The 19,263-nt window shown below is 35.5% G+C and overlaps 1 protein-coding gene across 1 annotated transcript; it reads right to left on the bottom strand.

Moving 5' to 3' along the window:
* Positions 1 to 1,101: 1,101 nt before the first annotated feature.
* LOC121971591 (cytochrome P450 90D2-like) lies at positions 1,102 to 3,717 on the bottom strand. Its single transcript, XM_042522925.1, has 7 exons — positions 3,208 to 3,717; positions 2,815 to 3,139; positions 2,301 to 2,720; positions 1,986 to 2,075; positions 1,731 to 1,916; positions 1,532 to 1,656; positions 1,102 to 1,415 (listed from the first exon to the last, which is right to left on the bottom strand). Exons 1-7 carry the CDS (start codon positions 3,432 to 3,434, stop codon positions 1,319 to 1,321), a joined length of 1,470 nt encoding a protein of 489 aa, XP_042378859.1. The 5' UTR covers positions 3,435 to 3,717; the 3' UTR covers positions 1,102 to 1,318.
* Between the last annotated feature and the right edge of the window lie 15,546 nt (positions 3,718 to 19,263).

The following is a 19,263-nucleotide window of genomic DNA, read 5'->3' as shown; positions in this document are numbered from 1 at the left end:
AAACATGTTCCTCAAGGATGCTAAGACATGCACTAATAATATAATTTAGAATTGTTTTTTTGGAATTTAATAGCATGTATACTTATAGATTGAGAACTTTTTCTCAATCTATAATAGTTGATACTTATTAGTGTTAACTTGGTGACAACCCACCCCATAGATGCATAAATGTTATTGTTAGTCTCCTCAGGATGGACAGTTAGTTAATGCATGGAGTGTTGTCACTAGGATGACTAAGGGTCAATTCCTGATTAGTAGTTAGGTTCTGTCTTCCCCATATTCGTGACTGTTTGGACTAGCAAACACTCATGATTACCTTTCTTTATATATAATCTGGGAATGAAACGTCTAAGATAAGGATTAACAACTGTGGCAAGGATTATCAACTTTTGCCACTGTAGACGCTATTACTTCTAAAATAATCATATTAGATTGAGGCTTTCACTCCAAAGAAATCATCTTGGCATAGTAAAATATATATAAATAATCTGTATTTTAAAAGACTATATCTATCTTGTTAAATATTTTTTTCCTATTTTATATTTGTTAAATATTACAAATGCATGTGCAGTTATATTGTATAATTCATGTAGTATGAATTCTGAGGGATTTGTTTTCATTGCATAACTCGATTAATTATTGGTGGAGTATTTAGTGGGGTTGGTTTTCATTTTCTTTCTTTTTTCATTAAAGTTTAAAGGCACTCGAAAATTTTAGTGAAAGTTTTTATAGATTTGTATCAATTAATAAGAATTTTTTTTTCCCAATCATCTTAAAGTCAAGATCCGTAAGTGATCCTCTTATATTTTGCAACCTTTTCATGCATAGAGAATTTTGTCATTGATTTTTGACTCGAGACACCGTTGCCATGTTCGTAACGATTAGGATTGAATTATAAATTTATACAATCATGTTCAACACAAGTTAACAACTTGTAGTGGAAAACTCATGAGCAGAATGAAACACGTTTATATGATGGAACTACAAGTTTGTGATAGATTGCAAGTCAAATAATACATGTTTATGTGATGGAACTCCAATTTCCATTCCACTTTCAAATTTCCACACTATAAATCAACATCTATGACTTTTCTATCAACATGATCAATCTATTGTTCCATTGATAATTAAACAATTTAAATAAAATTGAAGAAGAAAGGTCTATCTCTAATTCAAAGAAAATCAACACTCAGCTCGGTTCAAATTTTCCTCTGTTTTTCGTTTCTTCCCTTTCTCATAAACAAAAGGAAATGTATCTCCTTTTTAAAATCCTTCATCTGTATACAGAATTAATCTACCTGAACTTCTCTCCTTAATCCTATTTGATGGCACTTCTCCGTCTCACTCTGATGGGCATTTTCTTCTTCATTCTCACAGTGGGGAAATTTACAATCTGGTCCTCCTCTGCGACCCACCTGCATGCATTGCCCATATTTTTTTCATGCATGCACGATGAGAAAGTGTGAAGGTGTAATACCTGGAGAATGATGTAATTTGATGAATAATATATACAATTAGTCAATGTACTCACGTGAAGTTGGTGGCCAAGTGGTGAAGGAAGATGGAAGCTTCAAGCCTTGCAAGATCCATTCCAGGGCACAATCTTTGCCCTCCTCCAAACGGTGTGAAGTTACATGAACTCATGTATTCCTTATCCTACAAATGTATCGTTAACAAGTTCTCTAACTTCTCTTTTAGTATGGCAACGAGAAATACATTGTCAATTATACCTTCCATCTCCATGGGTTGAACTTGTAGGGCTCATCGAAATGAGCCTCGTCGAGGTGGACCGAGCGAAAGTAAGTGAAGACACACCATCCTTTGGGTATCAAGTGCCCTTTGATCTCAACATCTCTTACTGCCTTGCGCATGATTCCACTAATTATATTTCCCACGCGTAGAGTCTCAGTTATGACCTATATATATTGGTTAATTGATTGATTAGTAATATTATTATGACTAATGATAATTTAATCACGACTTACATGTTGAGTAAATGATAAAGACATATAGTCATTCCATTGGAGATCCTCACCGGCAAGTTTTTTTTGCTCCTTCAAGAACATATTTTCTTCCTGAAATTAAAATGCAGTTATTGTTGCATAGGAATATTGACATTAGGAGAATATTTTTGGCTTTATTTTTTTTAAAAAATATTATATACTTTGGTTTTTAATATTATTTAGGGTACAAACCATTTAATTTATTTCTAAATCAAGGCATACACAAATGGATGAAATCTACCAGTAATTCTAAAAATGGAAAGCCAGATGATTGATTACTCCTGTAGATTTTGTTACCTGTAGCTGTTGCAGAGCGATCGGAGAGTCGCCGAGGAACTTGACGGCCAGGGTGACGAGCACGGGCACGGAGTCCTCCGCAGGAATCATCAGGTCGACCACGTTGTCCGATATCAGGTCGTCGGTGATCCACCGGTCGCTGTCGCCGGAGTCGTTGATCAGCACCTCGACGACGTCGGTCGGAGTACTCCCTCCGGCGCTCGTCTGCAGGTTCCTCCTCCTCTTTTCGTCGATGATGCTCTTTATCACCCTCACCATCTTCTTCTTCGCCCGGAGAGATTTGTACAGCTGGCTTCCGGGTATCTTCATGGGCAAGGACATCAGGCCGGCGATGAACTCCTTGAACTCCTGCTTCAGCAGCTCCATCTCCTTCCCTGCCTCCAACCCAATCAGCCCTTTCACCAGGATTCGGAAGATGATCTGATCGCATGCCGCACGCCGAATATTTGATTAGTTCTAGCAATCGATTGAATTAATTTGAGTGATCATATGAATCGATCGATCGAGTTGTTACATTTTTGGCCTCGTCTTGGATTCTGACGACCTGCCCGTCTTCCCAGCCGGCCATGCTCTGCCTCACGTAGCGCTGCATGTCCCCGGCGAGCCTCACCTTGACGGCCGGCGACTTGAGGAACGCGCCGATGAGGCCGTGGACTCTCCGCTGGAGGCTGCCGTTGATCACCAGGATGGAGGACTTGCCCATCAACTCGGTGAGGGATCTGGGGTAAGATGGCACGAACGACCTCGAGTCGCTCTGCAGCACGCACTTGGTGACGTCGGCGTCGGCCGACACGATCATCGGGCTCCCGAACAGGTGCGACCGGAACACCTTCCCGTGCCTATAATTAACACCGTCGATCGATCATCTAGCACCCAATTTTGGAAGTGAGAGCTTAGGGGAACATACCGAGATCGACGCTTGTCGATGAAGGTTTCGGGACGAGGGGAGTAGGCGCAGGAGATGAAGTCGAGGGTCTCTCCGACGAAGGGCCATCCATCAGTGCCGGCGGGGAGCTTACCTGATATCTTGCCTCTGCTGCTACTGCTGCTGCTCCCCCTCCTTCTCTGGTGCAAAAGGAGTATAATAAACGTGAAGAAGAAGATGATGATGAGGCATTTGGTTAGTTCTTCCATTTCCACATAAGAGAGAGAGACACACACACACACAGAAGAAGAAGGGAGGGAGGAGAGATAAGCACAACCGGCATGATGTTTTTATTTTTTATTTTTAATCGAGGTATCCATGTGATCGAGTCGGTCTTAACAAAAATTTTTTTATCACAACTAGGATAAATCAATAAAGAACAAGTAAGTCTTGACGAATAATTCAGTATCACATATAAATTTTTCAAACTCCTCTGATAACGTATCTACGATAAGATTTAAACTCTTATTATTTAGAGTCTATCTCACTTCTTATTATTGCACCATAGTTCCAGACAAAAATATAACATGATCTTCTCTTCTAGTGATCATTAAATTTAAAACGCACAACTTGAGACCTAGCTCTAATTAAAATACCACTAAAATATTTCATCATTTAGTGTGCGACATGATTTATTTCTTGTTTGAACGTTGTTGTCATTAGAAATTATTGGATTGAATAGTAAGCATAAGAAACCAAAGAGGGATTTTTTTATGAACTGTTTGACCCTAATTAGAACTCACCAAAAACAAAAACATGTCAACTTGTCATGTGTTCCATCTAGCTGATTGATTAAGGCCTTGCAACCACCATAGTGTTGGACAAGAAATTAACTGAATTAAAATTACATCTATCACAATGTACACCGCCGGCACCTATGTTCACTTCATCAATGCATGCGAATCAATATAAACCAACCAATATGTTATGAAACTCTCAATATTGGACTAAAGTCTCATTCACAATAGAACTTATTTTCTTTCAACTTCTTCTCTATTCACATATATTCAACACAAAGCTCATTACTCATACATGATAAGAAGGGTTGTGAAGTCGATTACATGAATAGTTGAATATTGAATTGCTCAATATTCAAGTAATTTTAGAAGTACACAGCATTCCCCTAATTGTGCACTTATTATATATACACGGAGTACAACTTATACACACTTAGAATTCAACATCTAAGATATTCATTTCACCGCACCACATTCTAGATATAGTGATTAATCTTCTTTTGCTTGTGTTTACCTTGCCCTTTTTATTTGATACCAATTATATTTCATATCAGGACTTGTTATACTTAATGATCGTGTTTTATGATAATAATAATAATAAGTCGATGGCCTCTCTTTTTTGACTGAATTCATCATTCTAATTCTCAATGCTTGAGAGAGTGGAATATATTGTCAGTTTCTTCTCCCTTTCTTTTGTTTAATTATACAATATAATTAGAAATTTATTCTCATCTATTAATGAAAGCTCCCTCCAACTTCCCTCTCTCATCATCATCTCACAACATGGACAGAATATGGAGATGCCCCTCCATATTTGCAAAGTATGTATAGAAAACTCACTTGTTCTTTTAATTAGAAAAGTTAGATAATTTTAAGTAGAAGGGGTCCTATAATTATAGCTTGGAATCAAAAACAAATTATATTTTAAACTGATTTATATGAGCTTAATTTTTTTTTTTATAAAAAGTCATCATTTAATTAAATTTTAACATTAGTTGCCCTTAAACCCAATGTTCTCTTGTTTACTTTCTTTTGAGGATACAAGGAATGAGTTGTACTTTCCATTATAATATTTGAGTGGAACTTTCATCTGTCAAATAAATTGAAGATGTGAAAGCATTTCTTTCTAGATGTTATAATTATGCCAAGATTATTAATTAGTGTGGAGAATGTTAATCCCATCAATTAGTGCAGCCTTTCTCTCTATATTGAAATTAATATCATACCTAGAGCCTAGTCAACTTTTATGAAAAGGGTGTTTGCATCAAAAAATTGAAAAGTAGATAAATAAAAATTGATGAACAGTGACTACTTGAGGGGCTAATTATGAGCGAATTTCTTTACTTGTTTAAAAGATGAATATTTGTTGAGTGGTGATAAAATTGTTCATATATAGTAGATAGAAAAACGGCATGATTGTTGCCTTATATTTCTTATTTTATTTTGAAAAATAATAAACAATGGACAAGTTCACCACACTATATATGTTTATGGTCTATTTATTGTGAAAGACAATAAGTAATGTTTATGTTACGTTATGAATGTTCATTGTTTCTATGTCTAGGGTTGTCGTTGTTGTCATGGTAAAGGCAACATGGTAGAGAGGTCCTTCTTGTCCTTGTAGGATTAATAATACCTTTGTCATTTTCTAATGTAGATGCTTTCATTTTATAACTTGTGATCTAAAACTTTTGTAGTGTTCATAGTTTATTCTTTCTTTTAATTGCCAATATTATGTTTCAAGTATCTAATTTGTGTTCCTTTGATATATTCTTGTAGTTCCAGTAGTAGGAGTTTACAATTTTCCTATTAGCAAAGATACTTAGACTAATTTGATTGGAAATCTCATATTAAACTCGACACATACAAATGTATATGGTTCAATGTCTACACATAGGGTTGTAAATGAATCAAACATTCATGAACAAGTTTAATATTCGGTTTGATAAGAGCTTGTTTATGTTCGTTCAATACATACAAGATCAATTAAATAAATAAAACTTGAACAACTCGTTAAATTAAACAAACAAGTTTGAACACAAATGTATTCAGCTTATTAATGATCATGAACAACTTCATGAATAATGTTGGTGAACAACATTCGTGATCATCTTCATTAATAAAACTCTTATCAACATGCTAAATAAATAAATAAACTTTTAAAATAAACAAATAAGTTTGAATTATCAAACTCAATAACCAATCAAATAAATTTGAATTGAGAGCTTAATAACATTTAAATGAACCAAGCTCAGCAAAGTTTGAACCAAGATCAAACTCATAAAAAATAAACTAAACCAAACTTGAACAATCATTTCAATTGAAATGACTTGGTTCATTTTAAACTCAGTTTGGCTCGACTCAGTTACCTTATCAAACAAACTTTATCACTCCAAAGGTTGGCCCGACTCAACTTTTTTATAGCCCTATCTACACATGCGTATGAAGACTTTGCCTACTTATAGCCTAACTTCGTTAAACTTTTACATCATTATATCAAGAATAATATTGAGATCCATTAACCTTTACTTACATTTACTGATAGTATCTTCTCACTCTTTCCTTACACTAGATTATTATCTTAGCTTAGTCAATCTCTTCTAAAGGGCCAAAGGAGATGCTTTCGATCGCAAAGACAAGATTATACATGAGATATTTGCCTAGGTCTTATTGTAACATCCTACCTATCACACTCGACCTTATAATTGTATGAATAGAGAGTTTTTGGCAGGATCCAATTAACAAAACAAGAACCACTTGTAAACCACCCCAATAATTGAAAGCAAAACAAGGCCAAAAACTAACCGACAAGTGACCACAATCAAACCACGAATCCATCTACATCACAAGAAAATTCAAAGATTTAATTTCCTTATCATTCTTTCCCTTTCTTAATCATCCTTTGATTCTGCCAGGCATGGAAATCCACTAACTCAAACATGATGCAACCCCACCAATCGATTCATCAGTGTTCACTGCCGATCACTCTTATTAATCAATCTACTTGAGATCTAATGGATAGATCCTCTCCTCCCTCTGGTGGAGAATCTAGTGGGAGTTCATTGGCCACCGTGGTGAAGAGATTACTGATCCGATTGCTACTGAAATATTAATTAGAGCAATCATGGCTTCCTCAACCTTCAGAGAATAATTAATTGCTCATAATTGAAGGGGTGGCACTAGTGGGGTTTTCTGTATCTCAACAAGCAGATCAAACATAATTAAAGCAGGAGAGAAAAGAATGATCATTTAGTGTGCAAAAATCTTCTTTTTAATATCATATCTGATTGTGTTATGCAATCAAAAAACTTCATGTTCCTTCATCATTCTCGCTGAAGATCTTGTCGATAAAAGAAATATATACTCAGTTAGTTCATTACAGCCTCATGCAGGTTCCAACCCTAATTGTTGATATTAAGAAATGCATAATATGATCACCATAACTTTGTGTCAATCAGGACAGAAACTTTGGACATTACACAACAGATAACCTTCCTTCCAATATCTTCTCCAACCTTTTAACCATCTTGGAATTACAGAATTCAGTTCACCAGGCCATTATTATTAGAGCTGAAAATGAGCTAAGCAGAGCTAAATTTTGTGATGTTCAAATTTATTTGATAAGCTAATTGAGTCAAGTTAAGTCAAATCTAAAATGAATAAAGCCGTTGAATGATTATTTAAGCTTGGTTTTTTTTTTTTTTATCAGCTTGAACTTAGTTTTCCTACTACTCCTAGTTTGTTGTTCTTTTAAATAAGTTATAGTTCATTAGTTTTGTTGCTATTGAGGTACAAATGATTTTGTTCTTTAATTGAGAGTGCTTATTGGTTACTGCAACCAAATTCCTAGCTAGTCCAAAATAAACTTTGATCATTTGACTTGTTTGGTTCTAATTTGGCTTAAACAATATCTGATCTTTGTCGATGACGATAGAAATTTTTTCTCGGTATTCATTATTTTGAATTTCAACATAGGGTATTGGACTGAGAGTGTTATGGATCGGCATTGGAGGTTCAATCTTCTTGGGCGTTTTGGAGAGGGCAAAAACTGTTGCTTTCGCTCAAACATTTTGATCAGGGAATGAAATCTATTTAGTCTACATAAAGATGACTAAAATTCTTCTTCCCTTGAAATCTATAAGAGCAAGGAGTGCTTTTAACATTGTTCCTAATTCTTTATGATGATCTACTTGTAAAGTAATTATTTATGTTTCTATTTGATCAATTAATTATCAAAATAATTTTTTAAAATGTTCATGTGATTGAAAAATATGGATAAGTTTTTTTTTTTTAAAAAAAGTCTCAAATAAGTTGAGTTTTGGCCAGGTAACTTGTGAACTTTCTATAGTGAAATATCATTAGATTTTTACTTGTTTTTCAATGAACAATGCATTAAACTGTTCGATTATTAGCGCAAGTTAAATGAATTATAATCATATATCAATCTCGATAGGTTTCTACTAGTTCTCTACATGTATTAGTATTCATAAATTTAGTATAATTCTAAATTTATCAACCTAATATTTATATCTTTTTTATTATATAAATCACACTACAAAAACAATACAAATTTGGAGACAAAAGTTAGGAATGAAAATAATTCGTCCCAAAATTGGGACAAATTTACCAATGAAAATAAATTTCGACCCAAATGACTAATGAAATTTGCAACAAAAAATTTTCGTTTCAAGTTTGCAACAGGAAAAAATTTCGTCGCTAAATTCGACCCCAAATCTGGAACAAATCCAGAATTCATCCCAAATTTAGGGGAAATCTTGGATTCGTCCCAGATTTTAGAACGAATCTTGGATTCGTCCCAAAATCTGGGACGAATCCAGGATTCGCCCCAAAATCTGGGACGAATCCAAGATTCGTCGTCCCAGAATTGAAATTATTTTTTTAAAAAAGGAAAAAATACGGAAGACTTATATCTTGACCTAGAGACATCGAAATTTCATGAAACAAGTTTCTATGCATTCCTATCGTTGTCCTGATCATAAATATACCATCATCCATAATTTTGAATTATTATTTTGAGTGATTCAAATTTTTAACACCAAAAATAGGTCAAATTCGGATTAAAAATTCTAAAAATCAATATATTTGGTCAAAAATATTTTTATAGATATATTTACAATCAGGGCAATGATACGAACGTATAGAAACTTGTTTCATCAAATTCCGATGTCTCTAGGTCCATATTTAAGTCGTCCTAATTTTTCCTTTTTTTAAAAAAAATATTTTCTGTTTTGGGACGAATCCTTGGATTCGTCCCAAAACAGAAAATAATAAAAAAAAAATCAAACACCAAAGACTTATATCTTGACCTAGAGACATCAGAATTTCATGAAACAAGTTTCTATACGTTCTTATCGTTGTCCTGATCGTAAATATACCATCATCCATAATTTTGAATTATTATTTTGAGTGATTAAAATTTTTAACACCAAAATTAGGTCAAATTGGGTTAAAAAAATTCCAAAAATCAATATATTTGGTCAAAAATATTTTTATGGATATATTTACGATCAGGACAACGATACAAATGCATAGAAACTTGTTTTATCAAATTCCGATGTCTCTAGGTCCATATTTAAGTCGTCCGATTTTTTCTTCTTTTTTTTTAAAAAAATTATTTTATGTTTTGGGACGAATCTCTAGATTCGTCCCAAACTTTGGGACGAATCCAAGATTCGTCCCAAAATAGAAAAAAATTTTAAAAAAAAATTCAAAGACCAAAGGCTTATATCTTGACCTAGAGACATCGGAATTTCATGAAACAAGTTTCTATGCATTCGTATCTTGTCCTGATCGTAAATATACCATCGTATATAATTTTGAATTATTATTTTGAGTGATTCAAAATTTTAACACCAAAAATAGGTCAAACTGGGATTAAAAAATTCCAAAAATCAATATATTTGGTCAAAAATAATTTTATGGATATATTTACGATCAGGATAATGATACGAATACATAGAAGCTTGTTTCATCAAATTCCGATGTCTCTAGGTCCATATTTAAGTCATCCTATTTTTTCTTTTTTTTTAAAAAAAAAATTATTTTATGTTTTGGGACGAATATAGGATTCGTCCCAAAATAGAAAACAATTTTTTAAAAAAAATCAAACATCAAAGGCTTATATCTTGACCTAGAGACATCGGAATTCCATGAAACAAGTTTCTATGCGTTTGTATTGTTGTCCTGATCGTAAATATACCATCATTCATAATTTTGAATTATTATTTGAGTGATTCAAATTTTTAACACAAAAAATAGGTCAACTTGGGATTAAAAAATTCAAAAAATCAATATATTTGGTAAATTTTTTTTTATAGATATATTTATGATCAGGACAACGATACGAACGCACAGACACTTGTTTCACAAAATTCTGATGTCTCTAAGTAGATATTTTTTAAAACATACATAGGTTGCTGCTAACTAAAAAAGGGGTTGTACAGCGAATGTTTGTAAATAAGTCACCGAAACCTTAAATATTGACCTAGAGACATCGGAATTTCATGAAATAAGTTTCTATGCATTCCTATCGTTGTCCTGATCGTAAATATACCATCATCCATAATTTTGAATTATTATTTTGAGTGATTCAAATTTTTAACACCAAAATTAAGTCAAATTGGGATTAAAAAAAAAATCCAAAAATCAATATATTTGGTCAAAAATATTTTTCTAGATATATTTACGATCAGGACAATGATACGAACACATAGAAATTTATTTCATCAAATTTCGATGTCTCTAGGTCCATATTTAAGTCGTCTGATTTTTCTTTTTTTTTTAAAAAAATTATTTTATGTTTTGGGACGAATCTATGGATTCATCCCAAACTTTGGGACGAATCTAGGATTCATCCCAAAACATAAAACAATTTAAAAAAAAAATCAAACACCAAAGGCTTATATCTTGACCTAGAGACATCAGAATTCTATGAAACAAGTTTCTATACGTTTGTATCATTGTCTTGATCGTAAATATACCATCATCCATAATTTTGAATTATTGTTTTGAGTGATTCAATTTTTTAACACCAAAATTAGGTCAAATTGGGATTAAAAAATTCCAAAAATCAATGTATTTGGTCAAAAATATTTTTATGGATATATTTACGATCAGGACAATGATACGAACGCATAGAAACTTGTTTCATCAAATTCCGATGTCTCTAAGTCCATATTTAAGTCGTCCCATTTTTCCTTTCTTTTAAAAAAATTATTTTATGTTTTGGGATGAATCTCTGGATTCGTCCCAAACTTTAGGACGAATCCAGGATTCGTCCCAAAACAGAAAACAATTTAAAAAAAAAAACTTCAAACACCAAAGGCTTATATCTTGACCTAGAGACATCGGAATTCCATGAAACAAGTTTTTATACGTTCGTATTGTTGTCTTGATCGTAAATATACTATCATCCATAATTTTGAATTATTATTTTGAGTGATTCAAATTTTTAACACAAAAAATAGGTCAACTTGGGATTAAAAAATTCAAAAAATCAATATATTTGGTAAAAAAAATAATTATGGATATATTTACGATCAGGACAACGATACGAACGCACAGAGACTTATTTCATGAAATTCTGATGTCTCTAGGTAGATATTTTTTAAAACATATATAGGTTGCTGCTAACTAAAAAAGGTGTTGTATAGCGAATGTTTGTAAATAAGTCACCGAAACCTTAAATATTGACCTAGAGACATCGGAATTTCATGAAACAAGTTTCTATGCGTTCGTATCGTTGTCCTAATCGTAAATATACCATCATCCATAATTTTGAATTATTATTTTGAGTGATTCAAATTTTTAACACCAAAATTAGGTCAAATTGGGATTAAAAAATTCCAAAAATCAATGTATTTGGTCAAAAATATTTTTATGGATATATTTACGATCAGGACAATGATATGAACGCATCGAAACTTATTTCATCAAATTCCGATGTCTCTAGATCCATATTTAAGTCGTCCGATTTTTCTTTTTTTTTTTAAAAAAAAATTTATTTTATGTTTTGGGACGAATCTCTGGATTCGTCCCAAAACATAAAACAATTTTAAAAAAAAAAATCAAACACCAAAGGCTTATATCTTGACCTAGAGACATCGGAATTCCATGAAACAAGTTTCTATGCGTTTGTATCGTTGTCCTTAGGTTTGACAACTTATATTCTGAATTATCGATACAAGAGTTCAATCAATTTTGTGAAGAAGAATTTGCTGCATGGTTCAAATCATATGTAAGTAAACAATCTATATTTTGTTGATACATATGCATGCTTTTAACAATTTGTGTTTTGACCTTGGGTTCAAGCTAATCAAGCTCACCTTGAGCAAGAATGGCTAATCCATCTATCATGGGGTCCAAATTCATGCGTACGCACTTGGCCAGCATATTTCATAAATGGATATAATTTTCATACTCAAGACTATGGAATGGGAAAGAATACCATGAATAGTGGGGTGTGCGTATCGTCATCCAATGAAGGAGGTGCAAGCAATGATTTTTATGATTTGTTGGATGAAATTATAGAAGTAGAATATCCAGGGCTACAAATGCAAGTTATATTATTTATGTGTCGCTGGTTTGACCCTGTTAGAGGGATGAAAGTGCATCCACATTATAATTTAGTTGAAATAAATCATAAGAGATTTTATAAGAGATATGAACCATTTGTGTTGGCAAAACAAACAATTCAAGTATTCTATTCTCCATATCTGAGTTTGGAACGCGATAAGATTGATTGGTGGGCTGTTTGTAAAACCAAAGCACGAAAAAAATTGAGGCACGTTGGGAAAACATTGCATATCAACAAGAGGAAGTTGCAAACATCTTTCAGACTGAGGAATATATTATTCCAACTTTACAAGATCCCAACGGTATAGTAATAAACGTGGATAGAAGTGAAATTGATGATGATGATGAGGAGGAGGAGGAGGAGGAGGAAGAAGAAGAAGAGGAAGAGGAAGAGGAGGAGGAAGAGGAAGAGGAGGAGGATGATAATGACAATGATGACTTTGATTTTTGATGATGGGTAAGTTTTATTAGTTTATTTAAAGAAATTTCCCATAATTTATTTTATATACTGTCTCTTTTATAATTTGATTTACTTTATCTGTTAACACATTGTATTTGTTCCTACAGGTCATCAGAGGTGACATTTCATAAATTTCCCCTCCCCCTTTTCTAGATTCTTTAAATAAAAATGGTAAGTTTTTAATTATCCTTTGTTATGTATCATATCTATAATTAACTTTATCAAATTATTGGAATTTCTAGCATACATTTCGACGTGGTGGACGTAGACGACGGCCACAGGACCAGACAAATCCATCACCTGCCAGTGAACCTATGCCACCCCCTAATCAGGCAGGACCATCCCATGTATCTTCTCCACCGACATCATATTCCCCTGCCAGTGTACCTATGCTACCCCTTCATCAGTCGGGCCCATATCATGTACCTTCTGCACAGGTTTCATATTCGCCGCTGCAAGTACCATACCCAGAGCAGTTGCCTGTCCACTTAGATCCTCCTGACTTAGCAAGAAACTCATTTGCTGAGTTTAGGAATGATAGAGTTCCTTTAGTCCCCATTGCGGTGATTCGTAAGTACTATAAAATATTTTATTTTTTAGTCCTATCTTAATTATTTAACATTGTTATTTTGTAATTTAATACAAATTTGAAAATCCGGTACAAGTTGTTTGAGAAATAAATAGAATCGTGAACAACCATTGGGGAGGGGATTCTTTGACATATTCAAGCACTCCACCGGCCACAAAACAACTTTGGTGGAGCGAGTTCAAAGTATATTTTCTTGAGTTTACTTCAATTTTACAGTTAATATATAATAAAACAAAAAATTTCCATTTCAGCGCTTAAATACTTGGGACCCGAATGACGAAATGGAGATACGAAGAATATTTAAAAAGGAATATGGCGATCACATTAGACATGTATTAAGTCACGCAAAGAATCGGGGGAAAAAGTCAAACTTCATCACCGAAGAAAATTGGGAGAGGATCACTATATTTTGGGCAACGGAGGAGAGTAAGTAAAGGAGTGACCTGAATAGAATGAATCAATCTCACAATTCTGGTGACTCAAGTGCTATATATGCGGGAGACTCCATTAACATAGATGAGCATAGACGGAGAATGATAATTTTTTCACTCTTTCACAAATTTTTAATATATATGAAATTATTTCATTATTTGAAATAATGTTTTTTTAGACCAAGGAGATAGGGACGAAGCCTTCTTTCATTGATACTTTCACCTGCACTTTTAAAAAAAAGGATAACACATGGAGTGGGGCGAGAGCAAAAGCAGTCAAAGTTGGAATTAATATTTATTTTATCTTAATATATGGTTTAAATTTAATTAGTTACGTACCATTACTGTCTTAATATTATATATGTTTCTATTATATCTAATTAATATCATATGTGTTTTACAAAACAGGAAAAATATGATCAACTCGAGCTAGCCCAAACATGCTCACAAGCTGATATCGATAGTCAGGGGTTTGAGGAGTCTGTTGGCAATAATTTGAGTTTATGGTTAGAGGCCAGTGGAGGACCAAAAGGGAGAAGGATATTGGGGATGAGTTCCTTGAGTAGAACCCAAAGATTAGTTGGAACATCTTCCTCCACATCAGCACTTACGACCCAAATAAATACCTTGACTGATGAGGTTAGCAATCTGAAGGAAATAATATCGCAAAGAGACCAAGAAAGGGTGCAAAGAGACCTAGAACAGGCTAATTTGGAGAAAGATATTAGAGATATGCACCGACAACAAGAATTATTCATGCAACACCTTCAGTTGAGTTCCGCTCAAAGTCAGAATCCTCCCAATGACGATGATGATGATGCCTACGATGATAACAATGATGGTGGTGATGGTTTTTGATGATTTTAATTATGTATGATGATTATTTGTCTCATGTTTACTGTTTTACACATTAATCAATGACTTGTTAACTTTTCTAATTTTTATTTTAATTAATATTGTCAATTTATTTTTAACAGGGTTGGTGAGGCGAAAGGTCGAAGAAAAAAAGTAAGTATTAAGTAACATGTTAAACTTTTAATTTTATTTATTTATTTATTTTATTAAAATTTATTACTACTGCATTATTAGTTCAAATTCCAAATTATGATTACAGTTTACCTAGCAACCAAGTAACCATGAGTACTAAAATACTAGTATCACCAAATTAAGCTTAACTAGTTTGTGTTTTCTTCATTTGAGCTATTTTCATATGTTATGAAATTTTAAGATTACCTTTCATTCTCTCCATGTCACATGAACATAGAATATTTGTAGCTATTGATTGATATGGTGAAATAGATATTATCATAACAATTTCAATAGTTAAAACTCATTATCTGTAACGACCCGCCTTCTACTACTAGGCTATAAGGCGAATCGCTACAGTTGTACTGTGCTAAACTATACTGTGCGGAAAGCTGGGCTAATTAAAATTTTACTCTACTATAACTAAGACAGCTGATAAGAAAGGTCTAAAGACCTCCTTTGCTGGTGTACATGTGCTAAAGAGGGGAAACTAAACATCCCAACTTAGCTAGGGACTCATAATTTACTTCCCAGCTAGCTGCTGATCGATCCACGGATCGATCAGACCTGCTACGATTCTGTCCCCAGCTGGATCGGTCGGCAGACCGATCCAGGTATGTCTGGATCGGTCGGCAGACCGATCCAGGAACCTGGGAATTCTCCGGAAGCTACTGTATTGCGCTGGATCGGCCAGGAGGATACAGTAGCATACTGTATCCGTCTGGATCGGTCGGCAGACCGATCCAGTGGCACGATCAGGCTCTGATCGGTCTGGAGACCGATCAGAGTCTGATTTCGCCCGGAAAATCAGACTTCAGCACTTTGGCGTGCCAAAATACAATCTAACGACTACCTACTGCATAATAAACTATTCTAACAACATGTAATAACATTCTAACATGATTACTGACATTTTAAAACATTCTTTCATAGTTCAATGCGTTCCAAATCTAAATTGCATGAAAATGAAAGTATCAAAACTAATAAGCTGAAAGTGCTGAACGTAAATGCTAACGAGTTCTAATGCATAATTAAAACTTGTTAGATCCCTGAGATCTTTCATTCCAGTTCCACACACACCCATCCTCATCTGCATTGACCTCCAGCCTCCACTGCTAATCCACTTTTCTTTTACCTGTATCTGCAGTATAAGAAAAGTAGTACCTGTAAGCTAACGCTTAGTAAGAAACCATCTACCTCACAAAATCATGCATACGATGCAGTTATGATTTGAAAACATGCTATTCGAAAATATTTTGAACAGGCTAGCATGGCATGGCATACAATCATAGAAACATGGCATACTGAACAAGTCATGGCATAGCATACAACTAATCATAAAGCTAACATAGAGAACTGAATGAAACATAATCTTGAGCTAAACTAAACTAAGCTGAAGTGAAATCAACTCAACTAACATAACTGATTTTGAGTTTGAAAACTAGTACATAATAAGTGAAAATAATAAACATCTTGTTTGGGCCCGATATTGTACCACTCGCATCCCTACTAGACCGGGGTTGCAAGTCCCGAATTTAGCGGGGTTTACTAGGTTCTGAACCTAGGGACGACTGTGGGAGTCCAACCCAATGGATATCTAATCCATGCATGCCATTGAAAATAAAATACTGAAATAGCTAATACATGCTTTTTCATACTATTCCTAGGTTATCGAACCTAGAGCTAGGTTATCTAAACCTAGAGGCGTCTGGAGCCCACCCATTGGATATCTAATCCATATAAGCTGAAATAAACTGAAAATACTGAATAGATACCTCTAAAGTATCTAACTGAGCTGTTACAAATGCCTATGGTGCATTTTTACTAAACTAGCTATTTTATCGAACACCTGGGATGCTCTAACTCTTCTCCCTATTAGGGAGACCACCTCTAGGCACCCGACAACATCTAACCTCCTATCTGAAGAGGGAAGACATGCCCGGCCCATCTAAAGGTGCTCGACTAAGTCCCTAATCTGCGAAGAGAGTTAAATACACACTAGATAACGATAAAATCCGCATACATCCTAACTAAAGTATAAAAACTCAACCGGAAGCTATTATACTGCAGGTGAGGGGTTTCTTACCTCTTGATCGTAATTTCTTACGATTCTATTCGCTAGAACTCCGGTGGAGATGATCCTCTCGACGATCCGATCACGTCTTCGCGTTCCTCTCGCGGAGAAGAACCTCTTCGTGTTGGAGTCGTCGCCGGAAGATGAACCTAGGGACCTTGGGCTAGGGCGCCGAGAGAAGGAGGAGGAAAGAAGAGGCGGCGTGAGGTTTTGGGAGAGGAGAAAAAGTGGCGTGAGGTTTTGGTTGAGAGATTTCCAAACCAAAACTAAGTTAAAATAAACCAAACCCACTTGAACCTCCTATTTATATTAAGTGGTAATTTCCCCAAACCTAACATAAATATTATTGAATCCCTTTCCTTTCAATACGGCCCTGCTGGGTTGGTTTCTAACATTATCCGTAAACCGTAGGTCTCGGGTTCAATTCCGCTTAGTTTTCACGATTCTATTTATTTTTGCTACTTCGCTACTCGGAAAATTCCGGAAAATATCTAAAATTCCAGAAAAATCATAGAATAATTCTAAAATAAATTTGGGAATTTTTGGCTTTACAATCCCCATACCTTATAAAAGTTAGTCCCGAACTTAAAACTGGGTACTTCGTCTCATGCTTGTCTCTGTCTCCCAAGTCGCCTCTTGCTGTGATTTTGCCAGGTGACTTTAACTAATGGTACTTCCTTGTTCAGTAATTTCTTTATTGCTCGGTCTATTATCTGAATAGGTAGACTATAGCTGAGATCATCACGGACTGTACCAACTGGGGCTCAATCACTGGGTGGCGTATGCTTCTTCAACATGGAGACATGAAATACGTTGTGGACGATTGACATCTCCCGAGGTAGCTCTAGCTCATATGCTACCTTGCCCACTCTCTTCGTGATAAGGTATGGTCCCACATATCGGGAGCTAGCTTGCCCTTCTTCCCGAAAGCATGACTCCTTCATGGGAGCTACTCGAGGAAACTGTATCCCAATTTGAGAACTCTAGGGTGCTGCGTGTGTCGGCATAGCTCTTACGGCGGCTGTCTGTCTCTATCCTCTGGCGAATCTGTTGTATGGCTTGTGGTAGGGCTACTAGATCTGTCTGAAGTTCTAGTTCCTTCTGCTCACCACTCTCATACAGTAGATTGGATCTGCACCTCCGCCCATAGAGTGCCTCATAAGGTGCCATGCCGATGGTGGCACGATAGCTGTTGTTGTATGCAAATTACGCTAGACTTAGATATTTGCACCAACTTCCTTGAAATCTAGGGCACAAGCTCGGAGCATATCTTGAGTGCACGATTTACTCGCTCCGTCGACCATCATGTCGAGGATGGAAAGTCTTGAATTTTAGCGGGTGCCCATAGCTAATCGAACACACTTCCAAGTGTGATGTAAATCTGCTCTGTCGAAATGATGGTTCGTGGGACTCCATGTAGTCGGACGATCTCACATACAACTGAGCTAGCTTCTCCATGGAGTAGGATATCTTGATAGCTAGGAAGTGGGCTGATTTAGTCAACTCGTCAACTATTACCCGATGGCATCAAAACCATTTGTGGTTCTGGGTAGCCCACTATGAAGTCCATCGAGATATCCTCCCACTTCCATTCGGAATCAGTATAGGCTGCAGAACTCCTCCGGGTCGCCTTGACCCTCTGACAGGTGAGGCGGATGCTAACATATCTGGCGATGTCTCGCTTCATCCGGACCACCAAAAGTGTTTCTTCAGGTCTTGATACATTTGGTGGAGCCCGGATGCATCGCGTAGGGAGTCTGTGAGCCTCATCTAAAATCATCCTCCGTAGCTCCTCCCGATCTGGAACAGAGTTCGCCAAAATATAACACCCGCTATCGGACACTCTGAATTCTCTACTTCGGATTACGCTAGCCCTTGCTTGATTCTCTGAATCTCGGGGTCCTGCCGAGCTGATGAATATCACCAAGCAAGGTAGACTCTAGGGTCATAGTAGAGGCTGTCCCACGATGAGTTCGAGACCGAAATCCACGATCTCCTTCAGTAGGGGCGGTGACATGGTGTAAGAGACAATAAGGTAGCATGGATTTCCGCTAAGTGCATCTGCTACCTTATTGGCTTTCCTGGATGGTAGAGGATGTCTATATCGTAGTCCTTGACCAGCTCAA

The sequence above is a fragment of the Zingiber officinale genome, chromosome 4A, assembly GCF_018446385.1.
Source record: "Zingiber officinale cultivar Zhangliang chromosome 4A, Zo_v1.1, whole genome shotgun sequence".
NCBI lineage: Eukaryota > Viridiplantae > Streptophyta > Magnoliopsida > Zingiberales > Zingiberaceae > Zingiber > Zingiber officinale.
This window is presented reverse-complemented; position numbering and strand designations above follow the sequence as displayed.